The sequence below is a fragment of the Pelmatolapia mariae genome, linkage group LG20 (genome assembly GCF_036321145.2).
Source record: "Pelmatolapia mariae isolate MD_Pm_ZW linkage group LG20, Pm_UMD_F_2, whole genome shotgun sequence".
In the NCBI taxonomy this organism is placed as follows: Eukaryota; Metazoa; Chordata; class Actinopteri; order Cichliformes; family Cichlidae; genus Pelmatolapia; species Pelmatolapia mariae.
Genome location: NC_086244.1, coordinates 20,806,141 through 20,831,455, shown reverse-complemented (window position 1 = coordinate 20,831,455; position 25,315 = coordinate 20,806,141). Strand labels below are relative to the sequence as shown.

At 40.9% G+C, this 25,315-nt stretch overlaps 2 protein-coding genes across 5 annotated transcripts in view; both read left to right on the top strand.

Moving 5' to 3' along the window:
* The window catches only part of LOC134618083 (IQ motif and SEC7 domain-containing protein 1-like), a 96,971-nt gene extending 75,008 nt beyond the window's left edge, over positions 1–21,963 (top strand). For 2 of the 4 annotated variants that reach the window (XM_063463325.1, XM_063463326.1), the window contains exons 2-14: positions 6,371–6,650; positions 6,875–8,151; positions 8,782–8,943; positions 9,294–9,416; positions 9,830–9,996; positions 10,259–10,398; positions 11,440–11,469; positions 13,644–13,769; positions 13,853–13,952; positions 14,210–14,371; positions 14,755–14,931; positions 16,655–16,704; positions 18,053–21,962. In XM_063463325.1, coding sequence (XP_063319395.1) covers positions 6,371–6,650; positions 6,875–8,151; positions 8,782–8,943; positions 9,294–9,416; positions 9,830–9,996; positions 10,259–10,398; positions 11,440–11,469; positions 13,644–13,769; positions 13,853–13,952; positions 14,210–14,371; positions 14,755–14,931; positions 16,655–16,704; positions 18,053–18,580 — 3,322 coding nt within the window. In that variant the 3' untranslated portion in view covers positions 18,581–21,962. Of the gene's footprint in view, positions 1–6,370; positions 6,651–6,874; positions 8,152–8,781; positions 8,944–9,293; positions 9,417–9,829; positions 9,997–10,258; positions 10,399–11,439; positions 11,470–13,643; positions 13,770–13,852; positions 13,953–14,209; positions 14,372–14,754; positions 14,932–16,654; positions 16,705–18,052 lie in introns of all 4 variants that reach the window. The other 2 variants (XM_063463324.1, XM_063463327.1) reach the window with 2 other exon arrangements.
* Positions 21,964–22,448: 485 nt separating this feature from the next.
* Positions 22,449–24,928, top strand: gp9 (glycoprotein IX platelet). Its single transcript, XM_063463082.1, has 2 exons — positions 22,449–22,628; positions 22,852–24,928. The coding sequence occupies exons 1-2, from the start codon at positions 22,594–22,596 to the stop codon at positions 23,588–23,590; spliced, it is 774 nt and encodes a 257-aa protein (XP_063319152.1). The 5' UTR covers positions 22,449–22,593; the 3' UTR covers positions 23,591–24,928.
* Positions 24,929–25,315: the final 387 nt, after the last annotated feature.

Below are 25,315 nucleotides of genomic sequence, written 5' to 3'. Positions count from 1 at the left end.
CCCCTCTGCTCCGTTGAAGGGCATTCCTGTGGTGTGTCGTGGCCCTCCCACTTACTTGGCCACGACTGTGTGCTCTTTCATAGCTCTATCTTCAAGGGCAGGTGCTGAGCGTAGTGCTGGAGGGCAGCTTAATGATTCATCACTGAAAGATAATGACAGTGGCTCAGTTGTTGTTGTTGTTTTTGTTGTTGCTGAATCTTGACATGAGGGGGGAGGATGGATGATCAGACAGAACCAGGACTGTTAGTTACTACGTGAGAGTAATATTGACTTTAGATTTCCTTAAGCAACAAGTCATTCAGTGGCATGTACAAACCATCAAATTACTCATCATACTGGCAGTGGCGTATGTTTCAGTTTGCTACTGTATACTTTATTTTTTCATTATTGTGTGGAAATTAAGTGGCACCTGATGAATGATTGCATACCTGTAATCAGCAAGCTTGATGCAAATAGAAAGGAACTTGAAGATTGTCCTCCACCAAGGCAATACCCAATTCAGCTTAGTTATCAAAAGGCTCTGCCTCAGCTCTCTCCTTGGAGGAGAAATGAAAAGCTGCTTTTCCGGTATTAATAGGAATTTTACTGTTGCTAATTATCCTCAATTGGCTATGGTTGTAGTTTTCAAAACAAAGGAAAAATGTGCTTGTTTTCTTGGGTATAGCTATTTAATACCCTTGGTTCTGATAACATTAGATGCCAAATGGCAGTCTGAAATATATAAAGACAGTCAGATCCTAAAACTCTCATTCTGAATGATACAACTTACAGTAGTTGACAGCCACGAGGCTTATGAGACTCCAGTTGACTATATACTGTCTGCTGCAAACTGTCAGGAGCATTACTGTCAGTCTGCTGCCCAGAGCAGCGTTCCAGCTCATAGCTTTGTCCAACTGTAAATTCCCAACTCACTCCTGTGTGTGTTTTTTTTAGAGCAGCTAAAAAAGTAATTCGTTAGTCCAATTATTGGTACTGAAATGACATATACGCCTGAGTGTTTTCTGGCAATTTGAGCTTTTAATGCTGGGCTTCATCATTATGCCTCTGTGTGGTCTGCGAGACCTTTTACCTGAAAAGTTTATTCCATCACATCTCTGTGCAGTGAGATCTGGTGTATGCATCTGTATTTATGAGCTCTCTGAGTTGCTTTCAAAAGAGGGAAAAACATCTGCTTTTGTTGTGCTTGGAGCACATGCTGTCACTGCATGTGGGGTGTGCGGTGCGGTATGGAAGCGCTGTTTCGTTTTATTAGAAGGGTCACTTCACAGCCTCTGTTCAGATACACACATAAAGAAATATATTTCTATAAATGGTAAGGTCCTACAAAGAAGCTACAGAAGAAAAGTAACTTTTTTTTTTATCAGATTTGACCTTCCTCTGTAACTTTACAGGTACTGTAATTTAATATATGACAATGTCTAGATTGTTCCCCACCAACAATGTTTTCAAACATACATGAGTCTTTTCTCTGCACATGCTAACACTTTAAGAAACTCCCCCATGAGCTGGCTTGGTTTCAATGAAATCTCACTACATTACTTACATGTTTTTAAAGTTGGAAAAATGGCAAAAGTGAGGCTTTGAATGCAATGCTAGTGGAAATATTTTTTCTATGGGAGTATCGCTTTAGTGTTTACAATTGAGTTATGCTTTAGTTTGGTAAACTTCTCTGTGACGTTGCTTGGAAGTTGCGCTAGTTACACACTGCAGCAGTCTCTTCCTCTCTAACTCCAGCCTGTACTTCATTAGCCTTCTTCTATTCCCAGAACTCCTGTAGATGTGACTCCTCTTTTCCGGGATGGAGGAATGTTTCTCCCTCAGGTCCGACTGATGGTATGGGTTGAGGCCTGGGCAGGGGCCTCGGCCTGTTTGTTCAGGATGTGTTTGGAGGAAAGAGAGATTGTCGATTCTCCCCCCACCACCCCTCCAAATCCCTGGATCCTGTGGCTGAAAATCACTGCCAGCCGTGCTGACGTGCTTATCCATGCCTACATCAGAGCTCGGGGGGGGGGGGGGCTCCTGGTGGATAAAGAGCCAGACGGAGGGACAGTCAGGGCTAATATTGTGAGATCATATTTCAAGGCTTGTACAGTCACTATCAGGAAGTGGTGTGGCATGACATCACTGCTTCCCCCACCACTCAACAGTGGGTTCCACAATGCTCACATATTAAAGGCCAAAACATGTATAAAACATTCATTTCAAAGTCATTTGAAGCCACTTGTATCCACCGAATAATTAATATCTGACTCTCTACTAGTTCTCCCGCTCTTTTTCCCTTTTCCACCAGCCATTTAGGCTTAAAATATCAGTGCAGCTCTTAAAATGCTGCACTCTCTTCTTATTCCCAGCTTTTTCCCTCCATCACTGGCAGCTGACCTCGCTCTGTAGAGTTTTCACTGACTTCTCTCGCAGTACAGCAGTACTTATTCTCACTCTCTTTCTTCCATTTGCTTTCACTCAAACACTCTTTGGATGCTAGGTTGGTAAAAAGCAGAGTCGTTATTAACAAAATGTAGTAAAGAAGCAAAGTATACAGTATAAAGTATACAGTAGCAATTATTACAGTTAAAGTTTTAACTTTTGCCTTAATATGTTTTTAAATTAATATAATTATTATTTTTCTTTTTAGATGTGCACTGCTGTAGTTATTAACGGTGGCATGCATTTTGTGTTTTCAATGATTTCAGTTAAACTCAATTCTTATTCCCACAGTTTTACCATCTTATTAGCATAAATTGAAATTTATTTTGGTTCATAAATAATTACAGAAGCAATTAAGCAAAACAATGAAAAGACAATTATTCCCAACAAATTGGTACAAAAGAAAAAAAATTTTTTTAAACTGCATTACATAATGATAGCAATACTTTAGTCATCCTAAGAGCTCTATCAGGTTACCGTTAGCAGGTAAATACTGAGATTAACATTCTAACATTTTCACATTAACAGTGCTAAGCTTAAATAACATCTACGGGGTCTAATGAAGCAGATAAGACACGCAAAGTTGACTTGATAATGGTGCTAGATGAAAATTAGGAGGATCAGTAAAGTCATTAAACTCACTGTGTGTACAAAATGTCATTGCAAGCAACGCAAAAATTAAAATGAGTTGAGCCACCGACCCAGAAATGGACATTGGTGGTGGTTTGGCTAAAAATGTTTGTAGACTTTGATTACAAACCATAATTTTGGTATTAAAAGAAAAATGAAGCCAAATGAACTAACAAAGTCTATGTCAAAGAAATGTCACATTTGTTAAATGCCCACTTCTCCTGACTAATGTAAATATTTTTTGGTTATAATATAAAAAATACTGCTATGTCCAAATTCCTTGTGTCATCATAACGTTAATTCTTCATTTATCTCAAATGAAGAAATAAAAAAAAACAATGACTGCCACCTGTAATCACACAGTGACAGCACACACAGTGTAATTTCTAACTCCAGGGATGACAGCTTTGACAGATGGTTGGGAACTTTTATCCCAGCTGTGATTATGCAATGAAGTATGATCTTGAATGTGTTTTGCTAGGTACTAGCGTTGTTCCAGCTATGTAAAGAGCAAGTCTGGCTCTGTTGCTGTGCACTGGTCCATACTAAAACACTATGTGTATTTTCTACCCTGAGGGGAGTTGGTAAGCATTTACTTAGCTTGAAGTTTCACTGTCTGACTGTGGGTTTGGCTGACCTTGAATGGCTCATCTCCACTCCCTCATAAGTTTACTGGCCATTTTACTAGATACATCTTGCTAATACTTGTTTGAAGCTCCTTTTGCCTTCAGAAATGCCTTAAATATTTGTGCCACAGATACAGCGAAGTGATGGAGACACCCTCAGAGATTTTGGTCCTTATCGACGTGTTAGCACCACACAGTTGCTGCAGAATTGTGAGCTGCAAAACCATGAAGTGTATCTCCTGTTCCACCACATCTCAAATGTGCTCTATTGGTTTAAGATTTAGTGACGATGGAGGCCATTTGAGTACAGTAAACTCATTGTTATGTTTAAGAAACCAGCTTGAGATGATTTGAGCTTTGTGACGTGACACATTAAGCAGCCATCAAAGATGGGCACACTTTGGTCATAAAGGGATGGGCGTGATCAGCCCATTAGTTTGGTAAGCTGTGTTGATTTAACAATGCTCAGTTAAGAAATATCCCCTACACAACTGCACCGTTGATACCAGTGTGAACCATTGATACAAGGAAGAATGGATCCATGCTTTCATGGTGTTAACACCCCTACCGTCTGAATGACCCTCAAACCAGGCACAGTTTTTCCAGCCATCTCTTTTCTAGCTTTGGTGAGGTCATGCAAATTGTAACCTCAGTCTCCTGACAGGAGAGTTGGCTGACAAGAGTAATACCAGTGTGGTCATCTGGTGCTGTAGCCCATCTGCTTCAAGGTTTGTTGTGTAAGTTGTTCAGAGATGCTCTTCTGCGTAACTTGGTTGTAATAAGTGGAAATTTTAGTTACTTTCCCCCTCCTGTCAGCTTGAAGCAGTCTGACCCTCGCTGGATAGTTTTTCCTTTTCAGACCGTTCTCTGTAAATCATAAAGATGGTTGAAAATCCCAGTAGATCAACATTTTATGAAATACTCAGACCAGCCTGTTCGGCACCAACAACCATCCCACGTTCAAAGTCACTTAAATCTGCTTTCTTCCTCATTGTGATACTTAGTTTGAAATTCAAGAGGTTATCTAGGCAGTGTCTGCATGCCTAAACATATTAAGTTGCTTCTACATGATTGGCTGATTAGACGTTTTTGAATGGGTGTACCTAAGAAAGTGTCCTATGAGTGTGTTCTTTCCACTTGCATCCAAATGCCATCTTAGTTTGTGGAATTAGGCTGAGTATTTTCAGGATTGTGCTTTTCCTAACAATTATTAATGATGGTTTGGCAGCCAAGTGCAATCTGTTTTAATATTTCACTCTAAAGTCTTTAGTTGAAAAGCAGTAGTGCTTTTTTGGAGGGGGTGTTATTCTCCAAAGCATTTGTGTTGATCTGAAAACTGAGGTGCCTGAAGCCTTTGCAAACATCCAGAGTGACTCATGTGTTAATCACTAATAATGACTTGCCTTAAGCCTTGCAAGTGTAGTTATTGCAATTTCAAAAACATTTTCAATTTCTGTTGCACTTTCTCTGTTAATCACAAATCTAGGGACATCAAAAGAAATGCTGTGGGTTGTAAATCCAGTTCAAATTTCCTAAATGACAAGTATAAACTCAGCTGAGGCAGATATTACATCTGAGCCTCGCTGTCTTTTATTAACCATAAAATCCTCATGCTGATTGGGGTTGCTCGGAAGTCACAAAAAGAGTTTACACTTACATTACAGTACGTTTGCCATCTGAACTCTTGAACCAAATTCAGTTCCACTTTTTCGCTTGTGCTCTTTGCTGTGTTTGACAGGCTGTTGCCGAATGTTGATTTCAGGCAGTCCAATAAAGGAAGTAGATGTGTACGCTGCATGGGTGTGTCAAGTCACAGTTCAAACACATTAGGCTGCCAGTGAACTGTGCATTAATCGTATCAGAGGAGAAGGGAAGAAATGTTAGTTGGTGTGATGATAGTTACAGAGTGGGTCAGCACCTCTGAAAGGCATTTCTGTTTTTTGACTGACGGATCACTAAAGTTATATTTACTCACTCTTCTCCAAACTGGACTTTGTAACGAGAATTGGAACAGAGTGTCGTCGCTACTGCGAATATGATGTAATTCTCCTGGGCCACTGATTGGCCCCTGAGCTGACATAAACCTGGATTTCCTGGAGGATTCTGTGTACTCTGGACTTCATTTGACAGAAAGAATGGTGGACAAGATATGGAGGAAGAGTTGGCATTTTATTGAAAATAGACGGTCTTTTCGTAAGAGGCAGACCTCTAGTGTGGTAGAATGTAAGAGTGAGTGAGTAATCGCTTGTTTTTTGTTCCTTTCTCAGTATTTGTAAAGGAAGCAATTGCACAAGGAGTGTGTCACTGCAAATGTATTTTATTTTAGGAGTGGTTATGTGGCTTTTGTGTCTCCTAAATGTGGTACAGCAAAAACTATGACACACTAGTAATTTCTTCTGCGAAATCTATTAGTATCAGACAGCTTTGAATTTAATTAAGTGTGGTTTATGCAGTATGTCAGGATCGCATGCCCCAGAAAAGGCTATATTCATTCACACCCATGCTATTGTGCAATACCATATTTCTAATACCATACTTAATTGTATATAACGGATACTTAACTTAAGCTACTCTTTGTTCAGGCATTTTGGGATTGAACTAACCTGATAATATTTAAATCCAGTACTGCCTCAGAGATTTTTCTTTCCTTCTACCGTCTCTAATCATCCATCTCTTTCCTGTCTTTGTAGTGTGGAAGGGGATGCACGGCCCAGTGATAGTGGCCCTTCCTTGGATGGGGGAGCCAGCTATGGCCAGGGTCCCGTGACCCACGGCTCAGCCATCAGCCCCGACCGATTTGACAGCCCACTTTACAGCCACGGGGTCCAGCCTGGGCCTCAGAGGCCCCGACGACCCAAGCTACAGCACTCACAGTCCATCCTCCGTAAGCAGGCTGAGGAGGAGGCTATCAAGCGGTCCCGATCGCTCTCTGAGAGCTATGAGCTCTCTGCTGACCTCCAGGATAAACAGGTAACAGACTGTTTTTGACAGAAATTCAAAGAGTCATATGATATCTGTTTTTAAAAAATCATACATTTTGAATCTTTTCTTGTCAGAAAGCTAGCTGTGTAAAGAACACTTTGTTAGCTTCTAACAGGACATCCACGATGATGACTTTATAGACCATCTGCAGCTAAGAAAACCAATTAAGTATCCCATTGGTCTTACAGTTAATTTACTTGTGTTTTTGTTAGGTGGAGATGCTAGAGCGTAAATATGGTGGACGATTCATAACTCGACATGCAGCTCGAACCATTCAGACGGCGTTCCGCCAGTATCAGATGAACAAGAACTTTGAACGTCTCAGGAGTTCTATGTCAGAGAACCGTATGTCCAGACGCATTGTACTTTCTAACATGAGGATGCAGCTCTCATTTGAGGGCCCCGAAAAAGTCCACAGCTCATACTTTGAGGGGAGGCAGGTGTCCATGACGGAGGACGGCACCCCACTGTCCATGGTGCAGTCAGAATGCGGAGATATAGAGGTTCACCAGCAGGCCAACATGGCACACCCTCCACCGCAGGGTGACCTTACAGATGCCATCACAGAGCTGGAGGATGCCTTTTCAAGACAAGTCAAGTCTCTGGCTGAGTCGATAGATGATGCTCTGAACTGTCGCAGCCTTCAGGGGGATGAGGGTCCTGACCCAGAGGCTATCGGCTGCTCCGAGAGACAGGGGGATGTGCAGTATCAGGTGAAGTCCCACCATAGGGCAGCTGGACGGATGCGCGATGAAACGATGGCGTCTTATAGCGATGTTACTCTGTTCATCGATGAGGAGGACATGTCCCCTTCTATTGCCTTGTCCAGGTCAGGGGACCAGCCCTCCAGCACAGAATCAGACTTACGGTTGCGGTCAGTTAACTCCTCCCAAGAATACTGGCCTATTGACCCCAAAGATGAGGGTCGTGACACAGACACAAGCTGCCGCAGCACTCCTTCTCTAGAGTGCCAAGAGCAGCGTCTTAGAATGGACCATCTTCCTCTGTTGACCATAGAACCTCCTAGCGATAGCTCCGCAGAGCTCAGCGACCGGTCAGAGCGGAGCACTGTCAAACGGCCACCTGTGTATGAACCTCACGGCCACATTGTAACATCGTCCCAAGCAAGCCCCAAACACATTTCCCATGGGCCCCCACCACGAGCTCCCTCCCGTGATGACGACGCGCCTCTTCGCCACCGCCACAGACAGTTAGAAAGCCACTTGGCTATCAACGGCTCAGGTAACAGACAGAGCAAGTCAGAGTCCGATTTCTCCGATGGGGACAATGACAGCATCAATAGCACATCAAACTCAAATGACACCATTAACTGCAGCTCTGAGTCCTCATCAAGAGACAGCCTGCGAGAGCAGACCCTAAGTAAGCAGACCTACCACAAAGAGACTCGCAACAGCTGGGATTCGCCCATATTCAGCAATGATGTTATTCGGAAGCGACACTACCGCATCGGCCTGAATCTCTTTAACAAGTAGGTACTCTGTTCTGCTGGAGCACGTGCTTGACCTGCGTTTGTAGTGAAGGCCACAAACGCATATTGCTGCCATCACAGATGTTTCTTCTGAACTTCATAAATTTTGATCCTTTATAGGTTTTTTTTAAGTTAAAAAAATCATTTAAAAATGAATTTTATTAGGAATTTAAAAAAAAAATTTTTTAAAGAAAAATGGAATAGAAAAAAATAATAAACCCACTCAACATGATGAAACTCATATTGAAAAGTACAAACTGTAATACCTCTATTTGTGTTTGACAAACAGCAGTTCTATTGTTTGCTTAGTAAGACTGATAAAACTAAATTGCACCATCACTGCTTTAATATTTCCAGAGATATATTTCTTTCTTAATGAAAGACTTTCACTCATCTGTATTGCTTAGATTTCATCTGACATAATTACATGACCATAAGATGAGAGGTTTGAAGTGTGTGTGTTTTGTTTTCAGGCCTGTGTCAAAAATTTGGGTAATAACAGTAATATAGATGGATTTTCTAAGAACTCAAGATTAAGCAGCAGGATATTCTTCTTCCCAGTTTAAAAATGTACCAGCATCTGTCCAGGAATTAAAAACAAACCATGCGGGGACATGTTGAATTTTTCAGGAAGCCAGAAAAGGGCATTCAGTATCTTACTGAGAGAGGATTCATCCCTGACACGCCAGTCGGAGTGGCCCACTTCCTGCTGCAGAGAAAGGGGCTAAGCAGGCAGATGATTGGAGAATTTCTTGGCAATCGACAGAAGCAGTTCAACAGAGATGTCTTGGAGTAAGTATCGCCACAGGAATGATCAAAAAGATAATAAAAAATATTGTTATTACTGACAGCAACATAATACAAAGCATACTTAGTTTTGTTATTTTAAAAAGGAGTGTGGTACATATAAAAACAGTTAAGCAATTGCTCAGAGGATTTACTCGACGAAGATCCCACAGTCTATGAGAGTGACTTATGGCACCAATATGACAAGAATTCACTGACATATCCTCCATGATAGAATCTGGGCCAAACCATCCCTGTTGAGCTACCAGTGAATGAGGGATGAGCACAAAAACTGTGGCAGTCTGTGTTTTGATGTATTTGCCTTTTTTCTCTTCATCCCTCTCCTCACGTACCAGCTGTGTGGTAGACGAAATGGACTTCCAGGGCATGGAGCTCGACGAAGCCCTCAGGAAATTTCAGAACCACATCCGCGTCCAGGGTGAAGCGCAGAAGGTGGAGCGGCTCATTGAGGCTTTCAGGTTGGGGTTTTATGCCGTATATGTAAAAAAAACTGCAATATCCAACTTTTTTTTTTATTTTTGAGAACGTTTAGTGACCCAATCCTCCTACTGAAAATGGATTTATTTACTATGATCATTAAACCGAGCTGATTCTTAATGACCCCTGTGTATTTCATATAGTCAAGTGCAGTAAAACATTAGCATTAGTGTTCATAATACTGAAAGCATTTTAATAAACATCATCGGTCTTCCTCACAGCTGTGTCATCTGCATAATTATTGGTTCATAAAGAGAACCCATTTACTTCTGTTTTCTTCAGGCAGTGTTGAAAACATTTCCTCACTACGTGCTCTGACTCGCTTGTTTAGAGTTTAGAGTCTGAGTTTTGCTGTTCCTTAACATTACTTAATGCTCCCGTTTTCTATTTTTAGCCAGCGCTACTGCATCTGTAACCCAACAGTAGTGCGGCAGTTTAGGAACCCTGACACCATCTTCATCCTAGCCTTTGCAATCATCCTCCTCAACACCGACATGTACAGCCCCAACGTCAAGCCAGAGAGGAAGATGAAGCTGGAGGACTTTATCAAGAACTTAAGAGGTAACAAAAAACTGTTATTATGAAATACATGTGAAGGCATTATATATAGACCTTAATGGGGCAATATGTAAAATTCAGCTTCAAAAATAAATTAAACCTTTCACCACAGAGGGGCAGAGTAGGTGACCAACCCTTACAATTTGAATCCTCTTTGCTTTATTAATATCTTCTCTCACTATCCTGACCTTTAAAAAGAAAAAAGAAAAAAAATCCTTTTACTGTTGTTCTAATCCTTGAGGTGTATGTGTATGTTGACTTTCAGGTGTGGATGATGGAGAGGACATACCCCGGGAGACTCTGGTCGGCATATACGAGAGGATTCGTAAACGAGAGCTCAAAACCAACGAAGACCACGTCTCCCAGGTGCAGAAGGTTGAGAAGCTCATTGTGGGAAAGAAACCAGTAAGTTATGTGTTTTTTTTAATCTTTCTGTCAAGGTCACAAAATTGTTAGTTGGATTTCTTATTTTTCATTTTTATTACAAGGCAAGACATCACAGACCAGGGCATATCTTTTTCCCTCTCCTACGTAGCTTATTTCAGAGAAGGAACGCTAAGATGTAGAAAAGTCTTCAGACACACACTGGTGATTTCAACACACACAAGGCCTTTGTGAAATGTCGCACACTGCTGCAGTCTGATGAAAAATAGGCACATCCTGCCATTTTAGCACAATATAGTACCAAAGTAGATTTAGTGGGGAAAGTAATTGCTATCCTTGAGCAGAGCAAAATCAATTTTGTTTAACTGACTGGCATAAGTTGCATTGCTTTAATCCGTTGAGTCAATAGTTATTAGTCTGTTTATCTCTTTCCATACATACTGGATCAAAGTTATTATCAGATTTTGTTCTCCCATTACTCCATTCCCTTGTAGGCAGCTGGAGACAGCCTTTCTGCAGTATTCTGCAGGCAATACTGTTTCTGCCATGTGTGAAGGTTAAAGGTGTGATTAACTTACCCTCAGGGAGAGGCTTGTCTGGCATGGATGACTTTGTTTTAGTCGGTTTTCAGATAAATGGAGTCTGTTCTGCTCTGCCAGTAATAATTGAATGTATTGAAAAATGATTCCTTGTCACCATTTAGCTGCATAATTAAGGAGGACACGTAGTAAAACAGTTTAACATAAAAGCCATGCTGGAAATCCTCTCTATAATAATCAGGTCCACTAGTGCTGGCACAGGATCTGTATTCATTCCAGTATCGTTATTGATTCTTACAAATCTGAAGACAAAGAAAAATCGACGACTTTTGCACCAAACCAATAAGGTGCATGCATTTTCATAGGCATTATAATGGGAAAACTGTTAACAAGGGCAAATCCTTCTTAAGAAGGGAATGATATATATATATATATATATATATATTAAGTTATAAGAAGCATTAGTGCAAATAATCCCAACATATTAACTGCACCTAACATCTTCTCTGTCCTCTCTTTTTAGATTGGATCCCTCCACCATGGCCTGGGATGTGTAAGTAGATTATCTGTAAATCAGTTGATCATTTATTATTCTTTGTTTCACTTTGCGTCTCTGTCTCTTTAGTGATTCCTCAACATCATGCAGTTACTTTTTAAGTCAGCTTTCCAAGAGTGGCAACAATGTTTCCCAGAGACATTACACTGGTTGGTGAGAGATGGACAGTATTTTAGGCTGGTGGCAGAATCAAAAGGCATAAATTTTTGGGTGGCGCTAAGCTGCAGCGTTTAGAAATTCTGTGCTCAGCAGGGTGTATATCACTGCTGTGTGCTTGTCACATCAATCCTTAAGGAATGAGCTATGCTAAGCTGACTTAGCACTAGTAGTGCATTCATTTGAGTGCCACGTATACTGGCTTTTTATATATGTAAGGCTACCTAAACTTTGAATGAACTCTTTTACAGTTTTCATCATTGCGCACAGCAACCTAGGTATTTAAAACAACAACAACAAAAACCCCAGAAGGTAGCCTGTCACCTGTTACTGTCAAGTTATTGAATATTCTCAAAGAGAACACCTATTGGATCAGTCTACACAGTGTGCATTTGTACGATTGTTGCATTGATGGCTCATTATTCTTTCTTGGCATTTTGTGGAACTTGCTACAGGAAAATAAATCACTAGACTTTGAATTCAAAAAGAAAATCCAGCAGCAGTATTCAGTGTCGGTCAGTTTTCCCTGTGTCATGAAAAGGGTGGAGAATCCAAAACATCAGGTGGTTTTGTTATGCTAGCATGACTTCATTTGCATCCTTGCTACTGCCAACAAGAATGTGTGGGGGAGGGTTGGAGAAGACTTGAGCATGGTTGCTTAAAACATGCTCCACAGGTGTGTCACCTGTCAAACTGGTGCAAAAGTCCAAAGAAGCTTTCATGTAAGAATAATTTTACAGGAAGAAATGTGAAATTCTTGAATCTTAAATTTCTTAAACATGTAATTAAAGTAAGTAAAGTAAAATGTTATTTATATATCACCTTTTAAGACAAAGATCACAAAGTACTTCACAAAGAAATACCAAGACATTTAAAACAAAACAGACAAAAAGTCTTCGATATACAATTCTCACATATGCCTCTTTTTCCCAAAATAATGACATTTATAACAAATTAAAACATTTTATTTCTATAGTGCAAAAACAAGATTGGTTCACAATATTTTCCAGAATACTACCATAAATTTCCTTTATGCCTTATGAAACATTCAAAAAATTAATATTAGGAGAATAAGAGTCACATTATTCATGAAAGGCAGTTCAGTTCAATTTAATACAGGTTTATTTATAAAGCCCCTAAATCACAAAATTGCCTCAATACAAACATTAAAACTTTAAAAAGAGTGTACAGGTGTATATTTATAAGCTATTCACGGTCACAGAGGCAATGGCTTAACATAGTCGTATACTAGTACTAAAAAAATCAGTTTTTTAAATTTAATATGGATTTAATATTCCTTTATTTAACCCTTTCATGCATGAATTATGACAACCTCAATCAGGATTTTTTTTCTTAAGCATTTTTATTCATCTTTAGGCATGAAAAAAATATGTTTGAACTCCATTTTTTAAACATGTACTTTTCAAAGAGGTTTTTACATGTCCACTTAGGTGGACAACTGATGTGTATGGAGTGACATATCAGTGTCCAGTGTAGTGGTTTATGTGCAAGTATGCCATCAACACTGACACAAATACAAGAAAACAGCCTTTGAATAGCTGTCCACTGTAGTGACCACTATGCATGAAAGGGTTAAGGATCTCTTATATGTGCCATGTTTACTTAAGAGCATAATTATCTGCTCAATAATAAGTGTTCGTCTTTTTTATTGTAAAACCAAAAAAAAAAAGGTTTTTGGAAAGGATACATCTGTGATTCCTTGCTCTTGGCTCCTTCAGAAGCTTCCTCTCTCCTTGTAAATTGGAGCGATTAAGGAGTTTGAAGATCTTCCCTAATGGCAGAGGTTAACAATTTCTAGGTCACTGGAGGAAATAGGAAGTGAGGAGGCATAAGTTGGCATAATAAAAAGCGCCCAAGGGAGGAATAAATTAGTCATCTCTTGGCCATACCTTTTTCAAATTTGCAGATGGAGTATAACTTCTGTTCCTTGTTACGCAATGGACTGAGGCCATAATTACCTCTAAAGTGTTGTGCTGTTTTCCTCTGCGTTGTAGGTGTTATCGCTGCCACACCGTAGACTGGTGTGTTACTGCCGTCTGTTTGAAGTGCCAGATCCAAACAAGCTCCAGAAGCTAGGCCTGCATCAGCGGGAGATCTTCCTGTTCAACGACCTCCTAGTGGTAAATATCGCCCTGTCCTCTCCCTTCTGCCTCCCCTCCCCTGTCCAAACCATCCTTACAGGGTTATTTTTGTATAATTTCAGGTAACCAAGATTTTCCAGAAAAAGAAGAATTCAGTGACGTACAGCTTCAGACAGTCCTTCTCTCTATATGGGATGCAAGTCATGCTGTTTGAAAATCAGTGTAAGTTGCACTGAGAGTTTCCATTTATTATATTCCGTGCAGCATGCTAGCTGACAGTGTTTACATCACACATTTTGACGTTGCACATTAACACTGGCAGCTGGAATGGGAAGTCGAACCAAATGGGCTGCGACGTTGTTTATACTCTCCAAAACTTCAGACAGAATTCACCCGATGGGTTTCGCCTCGGTTTTGATCAATGAACCTTTTGTAAATGATTCTCTCTCTTTCTCTCTCTCTGTTTCCCATTGCCCCAGATTATCCAAATGGAATCAGACTTACATCAGCGATACCAGGTGCAGACATCAAAGTGCTTATCAACTTTAATGCACCCAACCCCCAGGACCGCAAGAAGTTTACAGATGACCTACGAGAGTCCATTGCTGAGGTCCAGGAAATGGAGAAATACAGAATAGAGTGTGAGCTGACCGTTTCCCCTCCCAACCCACCCACCCTCGTTACTCTGTCTGCTTCAGGCTGTGTAAAGTAGAAACAGAGCATGGGTCTCATTACTCAAATGCAGCAGATTTCAAGAGAGAATGTTTACAAAGTTCACAGGATGGTTACCAGAAGGGGCGGTAGATTATTGTGGACATTAAAGCGGTTTCCATTTTTACATACAAGAGCAGGATGTTGAAAATTAAGCATATCAATACTGCACACCTCATAAATTTCAGACAGCAAAGGGTGGCTTAATATGTAACAGAAAAAAAATGCATTCCATGGCCAAAGTGAGATGTAAAACCGCTGCCACTTACCTCAGTCTTTCCTTGGCTTTTTTTTTTTTTTTTAAATATTACAGCTGAGCTGGAGAAGCAGAAGGGGGTAGTGAGGCCCAGCATGTCGCAGAGCTCTGGCCTGAAGAAGGAAGCAGGCAATGGGAACATGAACCGGGCCAGTCTGGATGATAGCTACGCCATGGGTGAGGGCCTGAAGAGGAGCGCCCTCAGCAGCTCCCTTAGAGATCTCTCCGAAGCAGGTATAGCCAAAACATCTTTGCTTTTACTAGCTGGGAGAAGTACACTCCTTCTGTCATCCACATCTTTATGATGATATCAAGGGGATAAAAATAGCAAAATGTTGTTTCACAGCACCATACCTTCTTCTTCCCTTTAAATCCATAATCTAACACCCCCTCCCTCCCCCCTCCCCCATGACTGGATGGTTTGGTCTGGACGGTGTTTCCTGTCAGTGTTGAGCCTCTTTTGTACTCAGCATACTTTGTTTTAGAGAGACCTCAACTTTCCACAGCTCAAAGACTGAAAACGGACCTGTTTAAGAAGAGATTTAGCAATGCAGATTTTTCTTTTCACTGATTGATGAAACCGACAGGCAGGTGTCACCCCTGTTCATTTGGATGATTTATTATGAGCAGTTTTTTTTCCCATTTGTGTTTTCATCATCACTTTCTTTCCTGTTATTTAGCACTTTTGCATTTGTTTAATCCAAAGACATTCCTTACAATCTGTTCCGTTTTAATCAGCAATCATGTCTCATTTCCTCATCTGTATGTTTATAAACAACACCATTCTTAAGCAGCAACGAGATGAAGACTTAGTTTCTGTCTTGGTGTTAAGAATCACTTCATACCCATGAATATCAGTGTTTAACACAGCTGCTGTGTCTCTGAAGCAAGAATACATTTCATTCATTACAGATAACAGCTATGTGAAGTTATCAGGTGATTAACTTGATAAGAAAATGAAATCCAGTCGGGGGTCTGCCTCACTTGTTGGTAATACGATATGCTTTGTTCTTATGATCACTACCTGAATGGGAAATGATAGATCAGACAGTGAAGGAGTCTGTAGAAGAAGTCCATCTGCCCTCCTGTCTCCTTTGTTTTTTCAGTGCAGGACGTGGCATGTTAGTGGGGTCACTTTGGTTAAGTGTTTTTTATTTCGTTTAGTTTTTTCCTTTCCTGCCATGTGACATTTCATGTGTATTTACTGTGTTCTGCCCATACACATCAGGTATTCTCCTGTTTATGTGTAATTATTGGTCATATATCATTGGCTGAGTGTGCCTAACAATGGCAGAAGTGCTCTGTCCACCTTCAGACCTTTATATGCCTGTACATTCCATGTGCAGCAACCACTGTATTGCTTTTGATGTCTCCTCTGTGACTGTCACCGATACTGGCTTTCTTGCCGACACTGACCTGGATGAAAATCTACATCTTGCGACAACATTAAAAATAAGTTGTCGAATTTCACGGAGGAAAAATAAAAACCAATAAAAAAAAAAAAATCTGGGAAAATTCTGGTGAAGCAACAGTCCTGTTTGAGGTTTTTAGAAATAGCGGCTGTGTTTTGGTAAAACTTGACTGTGGACATTTTTCCTTGGTCTGTCAAGACTCGATGGTCATGGAGTCTGTATTTATTGAGATTTATGATAATACATTCAAACATCTTTAGGTATTGCTTGACTCAGCCTCCGTAGTGCGATTTAAGAACAAAATAGCTCAAATTTGAACCTGAGTGAAGATGTGCCTTCCCCATAAAGAAATCCACAGTACCACCTGTCAACCACCACCTTCTCAGACCTGAATGCCCTCCCCCCTACCTGCCCATATTTGGATCTTACTCACAGTCACAATCCACTGCACTGCCCCCTATGGGACTGGTGGGCGGCCTAAACGTGTGTAGTCGATCCAGAAGTGCTGTCGATCTCTAATCTCTGGTATTGCATGTCTCGGGCAGGCAAGCGTGGGCGTCGCAGCAGTGCAGGATCACTAGACAGCAATGTGGAAGTAAGTTGGAAGCAGCTGGTATCCAAGCTATTCTCTATGTGATGATGTGCACTGTGAAACACTCCACTTTATTTTTGGTCTTACACCTTCTTTGCTTCATAGACTCAGTCCATTTGTTTGGATCATTTATTTTTCTTCCTGGGATGCCTTATAACCTGCTTGCCTCAGTTAGTGTGCATGCGTGGGTTGCCTGCCTCTGATCCTGCCCCTTTTTTGGAAGCCAGAGAATTTCCCTGATTTGGTCATGTTATATGACCAATATACACTTTACCTTCAAACAAGCATGACTCTACTAATGCCTCCTCTGAACCCTCCCCTTGTCGCCTGTCTCTGTCTTTCATTCAATCACATCCAAGCGGTTTTCATTTGGTTCTTCTCTTTGGCAGGGTCGTAGCTCTGAAAGACACTAGGAAACTGTACACCCTCTCCAGCCTCTCTCCCTGTCTGGGTCTTTCTGTTTTTCTCTTATCCACAACCTCTCTTAAATGATGTAAGTTTCAGGGAGGAATGTAGCCTTCCTAGCCAGGGGTCTAGCAATGGGTTTCACATGGACTTAGAAAGATGTGGATTTCATTCATTCATATTTCACTCATTTCATGTGTCCATTAGTTCATGTGTCCAGTTGTAGTCTTGGACCCTGTAAATTTCATTCTGCTTTCAAAGGCATCTTGTGGTCGTTCTCCAGTCTTAGATGAAGCATGTGCCAAAGGAAAAGCCTTTTTTAGGAGAGTCACACCTGGATATCGAGTAGTGTTGGACCCAAAACATGGGGAAAAGTGTCCAGGCGTGTTGAGAAGTCTGCACATGAGCGCCTAGCTCCTCCTGCCTTCTGTCTTCTAGATGAATGCTACTGTGTGGATGACGAGTTTGCCTGCCCCACCCTCTGCATGTGGAAACTATGCCTCATTTGATTATAACACGTTGCATGTGTGACTCTTAGAGGGGTTGGCACATTGACTACAGTGAAGAAGATTTTTTTTCTTAACTTCCTTAATGTAATGATCTATATTTCTAACAGTATTTATTTAATTTCTCTTGTTGCAGATTTACTGTATGTCAAGGCAGTTAGTTCCCTTACAGCAAAACTTTTTTTTTGGATTTAAGCTCCCTTCATCGTGAGGTCTTTTTCCCAAGCTAAAATTTTCCTAGTGTTGGTGCTGCCTCTCATGAAAACATTTTTGGTTTCTCATTTGCATGTCCTATAACATTTTGCTACTTGTTTATCTGAAAAAAAGAAAACTGTGAATTCATCCTGCTGGTGCCTTGTAGCTATAATTTAGTGTAGGTGTTCTGCAGTAGCGCAGTGTCTCACAGACGCGCTGTTACCTTGTTTTTTTCCCTCCTGCAGGGGTCCATCATTAGCAGTCCACACACACGAAGGAGAGCCAACACACCTCGTGAGAGCGTGCCCCGCGGCCATCCATCCATCCCTAACTCAGCATCGACTTCCATCCTCGGGTCGCTCTTTGGCAGCAAGCGAGGGAAACCGCCGTCTCAGAGCCACCCTCCTTTCCCCCAACCTGGTCACCCCACTCTCATATCGCACAAACCCCACCCGACCAACCTGCATCACACGGCGCAGGTGGTGCACGCAGTGCAGACCCAACACCACGGCCACCATCCCCAGTACTGCCCGCAGAATCCCCCGCCTTACCACCACCACCACCACTACCACCCCCCACCTCACACGCAGTACCACCAGCACCCAGCCTACTCCTCACACGCACACCAACACGGCCATTCGCAGCACGGCCATTACAGCCAGCATTCCCACCACACCTCGCACTCGCAGCACTCTCACCACCACAGTCAGCAAGTGGGTTCGGCGCCTGGCGGACCCAAACCCAAACACAGTGGCATCAGCACCGTAGTGTGATGCTCCTAACTCAGAGAGGAGAAGCAAGGAGGGAACTTATTGAAGAAGGGACATTTGCTTACACCAAAGGGACTGACAGCGTAACTCTATGGCCTGTCCACTGTGTTTCTGCTGCTGTGATGGAAACCAATCACATGCAGCCACCTTTTTTCACTTCCAGGTCCAATAAATATATGCAGGATGGATATTGGACTCAAATCTTCCACTAAGGGCCTTTACTAGTTTGCCTGATCAGGGACTTTGGTCCCATCGGGGTTTTGGGTGTGCTGGGTATGGGTGGGGTTCTGCACAGGAAGATGCTCTTTGTTTTCCACAAACACCACCCGGCCGTGACAGCTGAGGAGAAAATAGGCTTTCTCACCAAGCTTCTCCCTGCTGCTCCATTCCCTCAATAACCTGTCTTACCTTCACGTAACCACGGGGAAAAGATGGCCTGAGACGAAAACTCAGCTGACTGTTTTCTCTGTCGCAATGACATCATTTGTCGTGCTCAGCCTTTAGGAAGTCAGTTTTTCAAATCTTTGGTTTTGCGGATCCCAACATCATCTGAATGCTATTTGTTGTTGCCTCCTGTAGAGCTCATATGTAGTGAAAAACCTAGATGTAATCATTTCACACTAAATTAAATCAAAGGACAGGTGAAGAACTTGACTGAGTCAGTCATAGTAGTTCTAGTGCTGTATTTACTGTAGATGACAGCTGTATGTGTTGTCTCCTAGCTCTCATAAATAAATGTGCCAATTATTAATGCATAATCTATTTAGTCAAGACTTCATGTACAGTATATTGTGTGTAAAGTAATTTGTAAGATTATACTTGCAATTATTATCAGCAAAAATGAACTTTATCAGTATTATACTGACTCTATGGTAACAGGATGTAGATCTGAAAGGAGTGAACTCCCATTTAGTCCGGCCGTTAATCTATTCTGGAATTTTTGCCTTTCCAAATGGATTAGAAAGAGTCTCTGGATGGCAGCTGTTGCATATGGGCCTCAAAATGCTGTGCAGTCACAGCTGAAGCCTCAAAGCAGACTTCACTTGTCAACTTTAGGAGCCGATAAAGTAGGTCGCTCGTTAGCTCTGCTTCCTTCTAATATTGTGGCTGCATAAGACGTAATGTAGTGAAGAATAACAGCGAAAAAGGCATTTCCAATGCTACGTGGCTCTGTTTCTGTTACAAAAGCAAAGTGCTGGACATGTTAAGTCTGTTGCCTTTAACATGTGCAACATCTGCCTCCTTGACTCTCAAAATACGAAACATTTCTTAGCTCTTCTTTTTGCCTTGTTTAGAATATTTTTTTATTCACCAGGATTCGGTGAGTGAATAAAATCAGTTCTTACATAGTGAAGTATTTTTTCATCTTTTTTTCTATTATATGTGCAATATCTTTGTACTGATTTTGTACATTAAGAACAAGCAAGGTGTCCCCTCCTATCTGTGCATTTTTCGTGTCGCGTCATTATTTATTTATTTCGGTTTTTTGACCCCTGTCAAGAGTCTTTTCTCAGTAAATTAATGTCTGGCTGTCCTCGCGGTCTCATTAGAGGTACAGACTTGGAGTTCAGTGGAATGTCAAGTAAGTGATAATTTTGCATGTAATGTTGTTGATGTGAGGCTATCCTCTGCACATTGTATAACAAGTCAGTGTTACCATAGCAAGTTTAAGTGCAATCATGTTCAGAAAATGCAGACTTGTACTGAAAGTGGAGGTCTCTTATCTTGTTCTCCAGGACAAGATTCAGGTGAAAAAAAGAAAAATTTTTTGTTTTTTCATTCAAAATAAGGAAAAAAAATAAATATATATATATATATATATATATAATACTTACACAGTTCACAGTGGAAAGAAGAATGTGTGTATATATTTTAATAAAAGGGAATATACTTCTCCTTGGGCTGAACAGAAATATTTTGCTGGATAAGCACATTTGAAAGAACACTTTCATTTTTTTCAGGAAATGCAGTTACAATATACAAAAATGCAAACTGAAGAAACAAACTGGGTATATGTAAAGAATAACTTTCTACATTCTACAAATAAAAGTCTATTCTAGTGTGTAAATTAGTGACAGTAAACTGTTTGTCCCGATATTCAGGTTGTAAATGTATTTTAACATTCACGAAGAAAAACCATCGCCATAAGTCAGGCTTATTCTCACACGTTTGTACTCATGTGAATTAAGACGGACATATCACATACTGGACATTAATGATCAGCTGAATGTGTCGCTCCACTGATATCATATCTTTGCTATAACTCTGATATCTTGGGATGATTTGAAACTGTTTAATCTGTTTATTTTTTGGTGTGTGTTGTAGTTCTTCAAATGTCTACAGTCATTCTTTGCGAGAAAGTACCCCGGCAATGCACTGCATGGATCTGATGCATCATGTGTCCTATTCACTGTGAGCTAATGGGGGGAGACAAAAAAAAGTTGGCCTATGAATTTTGACTTCTCCTTTGGTTTTGATTAGGTTGGAATTTTCAGATGTTGATGTGTTCTTGTTGTTCCATGTTAGCCTGGTAGTTACTAAAGCTCAGCATGCATTTCATCAACAAAGCCATTGTGTAAATTATAAACATGAAGAACATTGCACTTCCTTAGCTGAGGGCTTTCATCGTGTAAATACGGGATTTTGATGTGCAAACAGATGAGCTGCTTGGCTTAGAGGGTTTATCTTTATGACGCTGTTAAGGGACCAAGACTGGGGCTTAAAGGAGATGTACATAATGTGTATATGATCAGTACTCTATTCTCAAGTTAAGATCAGGATGTATATACATCACCTCATGGATGGATGTGAGGGGTGATATATGAACATATCGACTGTCTCTGCCTCCAGGAGTGGTGAACTGACATTTGCTGTAGAAATCAAAAACAGACTGTTAGGAAGTTTCCTGCCATTTACATCCAGCTCTCTTTTCATACGTACAACCCAGCGTACACACAGACAGATGACACACATCCTGCTGCAAGCTGTTCAGTCTGGCGTGAGACACATTATAAAAAAAGGAGGAGAGAGGAATGGCCTCATTTATATGTGCATTCTGTTTGTACAGTGAGTAGTGAGTCAGTAAGACCCCAGTTATTGTAAAACTTCAACTGTGACAATGTTGAACGCAAAATAAACAAATATATGACTTATGGTATACGTGTGTCGTTTGTTGTGACTCAATGGTTAATAAAAATCAATCTGTCTTTGGAAATCAGAAGGAAAGCGACCTTTTTCTTCCCCCCTTTTTTCGGGCCGGGCATTTCACATTAGGGTCTTATCATTAGCCTCTCATATCTCCCAATTCCAGACTTTCCACTAGTGTTTCCACTAGAGGGCATGAATAAAAATGACATGAGATCTGAAAATCTGTGCCATGACACCACCTATGGGTGAAAAGTATACACAGTTCTCACAAAGATCAGCCTGTGAAAATGGTTGTGCCTACACTTACCTTTCAGCTTTAAACCAGTTTTGTAAATCTGTGAATGTGACCCCCCCCCCCCCCCCCTTTCTTTTTTTTTTTTCTTGAATCAATGGTATTCAGTCTCACTGTCCATTCTGCTTTGTAGCTCAACATTTCCATTAAGAAGCGTTTTCTCCTTGGCCTCGAGCTCAAACAGTGTTAGGTTTCCAAAAAATTTCTTATGTGCATTCTAATCCTCACAAAGCTTTTCATGCTCAGAGCTGTAATTTGCTGCAAAATGCCCCTCGTGCCCTCAGCATCGCCGTGGACGCTAGTAATAAACACTCTGTGGGAGAGTTTCAGATGGCCCCGCCACTATTTTAGTAGATAAACTCTTATCTCTTTTAAGCAGATGGATTTCCTTCATGTCGTAGGCGCTATAACCGTTTGTCATTGGTGGAATCCTCAAACTGATGCCGTTCTGTATTACGCGCGTGATTATTGTGAGCTTAGCAGCACATCCGTTACAAAACGGGGATACCTCGACATGGGGAGCACTTCTGAAAAATTCTCGGGCTCAGATTTTGCACTGGACTAGGACGGTGGCAGTATGATGACATTTAAAGATGACTGGCACTCTGGAAGGTTTGTAAATTGTGTATATCTATATTTAATGGGAGGTTATTCCTTCTTAATATTTTTTTCTAAAATTTGAGGCTATCCATGAACAATTGAATTCACCTTACACATTATTTCACTCATACACATTAAAATTTCGGTCTCTAATAGCATCTTCTAAACCATTTTACATGAGACATTTTCACATTAAGCAGTTTTATTGTACTTCAATCTTTTTCTGATCCTATAGGACGATCTTCAGTTTGAGCTTAGTGTTCTTCCACGTCCTGGTAACACACAGTATCATTAAGCCTTGCCACTGTTCAACCCTTGGGCCTGCTGGACTGGTAGTTGACTGCAGCGCTTTAAACCTTGTGGAGGTGCCTAATCTGCCCTCCGACACCACAGAGCTCCATTTGCAGAACAACCGGCTCACCTCGGTGTCTCCAGGCCTGTTTGACAGATTTACTGGGTTGAACAAGGTTTCCCTGTCCAAGAACCCTTTCCACTGTGATTGTCAAATTCACTACCTGAGGAACTGGTTGCTGAAGAACAAGGCTATTGTTTTGAAGGAACCAGTTTGCTTCAGTCCAAGCTCTGTGGCTAACAAAGCCATCACTGAACTTAGTGACGACTACTTTTCTCACTGCGCTGTTGCAAACTGCACTAACGGGATATACAACATCATAATAGGAGTAGCGCTATGCTGCCTCATTGTTCTGCTTCTGTGGAGCTTGAGTTTGGCCAGAAATTCCAATTTCACTCTGGATATAGATGAGAGACACTCAGGATTCGAGGCCGACTCCCTACGTTCACTGAAGCCCAAACACAGGAAGAGACTGCACACTGGACTATCAGAGGTCAGTGTCGACTCAGAGTCTCTCGGTGATACGGAGGATCTAGAAAGGCCGCTTGTCAACATGGAGTTACTGCCACAAGTTTTGGATGCGTTGCACAAGAAGCACAATATAAAGATAAAGGCTACCTGAGTGACCTTGGTCCACTAGAGTTACTCTTAAAGATTAAAGGGTACCCTATAGTGATGTGTCGGTCGCGAACGAAACGGCTCTTAGAGCCGGAACTTTGAAGTGAACGACGCTAGCCGGCTCCGTGGGTTTTTGGTTTTTGTTTTTTTTCTTTCTCTCACCCTCTCTCTCACACTTTTTTCCGCTTCACTCCGCATGCGAGCCTTGTGCTTTGCGCTGGGCAGAGGGGGGAGGGGCAGTAGTTACACTTGCAGTAGCACAGGAACAGAGCAGGAGGGAGAGGGAGAGAAAGAGAGCCAGGGACAACAACGTCACATTAGAAAGGTATAGTAATCATCCACAACTATTTTCAGTTGCGGATGATAAAGGATTCAGAAAGTTTATTCATGCAGGCCCATATGACAGAGAATGTGCATCTTCTTTTTGTTTTCATATTTTTTCATATTTATATTTAATTGTGTTGTGGTTTGCAGTGTTTTGTGTTGTTTCACTTTAAATTTGTTTAAAAGGAAAAAGCTGAAAATTTAAATAGTTAAAAGTTGAAATGTGAATAGTTGGTTTTTGTATTATATGATTTATTTATTACATTTTATGTGGAGTGAATAAATAAAAGTATATTTACGGTGGCCCCTAGAGACAAAGCACGTACAAACTCCAAAACACGTAAAAACTCCGAAGCACGTACAAACTCCAAAACACGTACAAAAGACAACAGAAGTGCTCCTGAATGCTAGGCGCAGTGTTGAGCTTTTGTTACCTAGTGGCTACACAAGCCAGGAAGTACCAACAACCGGATTTGGTGTGTGGTGGTAACAGGTAAATGAACATTTTTTTTTTTAAATTATTTGAATATATATGAGTGCTTGTGTATAAATACACAAACAATACACAAATGCTTTCAATTGTGTAATTTAAGTGATCTAGGTAGCTCTGTTTTGGAAGTTCAGTTAACGCTAGAAATGTGTTTTGGAGTTTGTACGTGCTTTTTGGAGTTTGTACGTGCTTTGTCTCTAGGGGCCACCACATATATTTATATATAAACATATATAAATAGAACCACTTTTTTTTTTACATTAGTAATTCCTTTTGTGCATAATTTTATATTATTGTCAATAATAAATTAATTAAAGCAACAAAACAACCTGAAGAGCCGGTTTGGAGCCGAAAGAGCCAGCTCTTTTTAGTGAGCCGAGCCGAAAGATCCGGTTCTCTAAAAAGAGCCGGAAATCCCATCACTAGTACCCTATCCTGGCTTTTTTAAATAAAATGCACGTAATAGTAGCCATTGGCTTGCTTGCCTTAATCATTTTTTTTTAATAAATAAAAATCCCCTGCTGGTAAGTGTCTTGTCCTTGACTTTTCACTGTCTTTTATTCATGTTATCACACCTTAAACTATAATGGACCCTTAATTTTCCTTTAGATCCTGTAGGATTAAACTCTGAACATTTTGGTTATTTTGTAGATGATGCATCAAAAGTCCGGTTTTTTTAAGTCATCTGGTCAATATTGAACTTTCTTTGCAGTCTTGTTTTAGTGGAGTATACTATACCTTTCAGTCTTTCAGCTTCTTTAGTCATTATCACCCAGTTGTGCAATTTACAAATCATTTGAACTCTCTGCTCTTTTGGCCACCGCATGTAGGTCCAAGTCCAAACCAATGCATTTCAGCTTTTAGCTTCTCCAACAAAACAAGGGCAAAATCTTTCATGATTCAGCAAACAAGAAT

What these genes read in the sequence shown, in the direction of transcription:
- gp9 (XM_063463082.1), top strand. Translation starts at nt 22,594, where the DNA reads ATGATGACATTTAAAGATGACTGGCACTCTGGAAG. An exon ending in GATGACTGGCACTCTGGAAG is followed by an intron (nt 22,629 to 22,851) that starts GTTTGTAAATTG and finishes CTGATCCTATAG; the next exon opens with GACGATCTTCAGTTTGAGCT.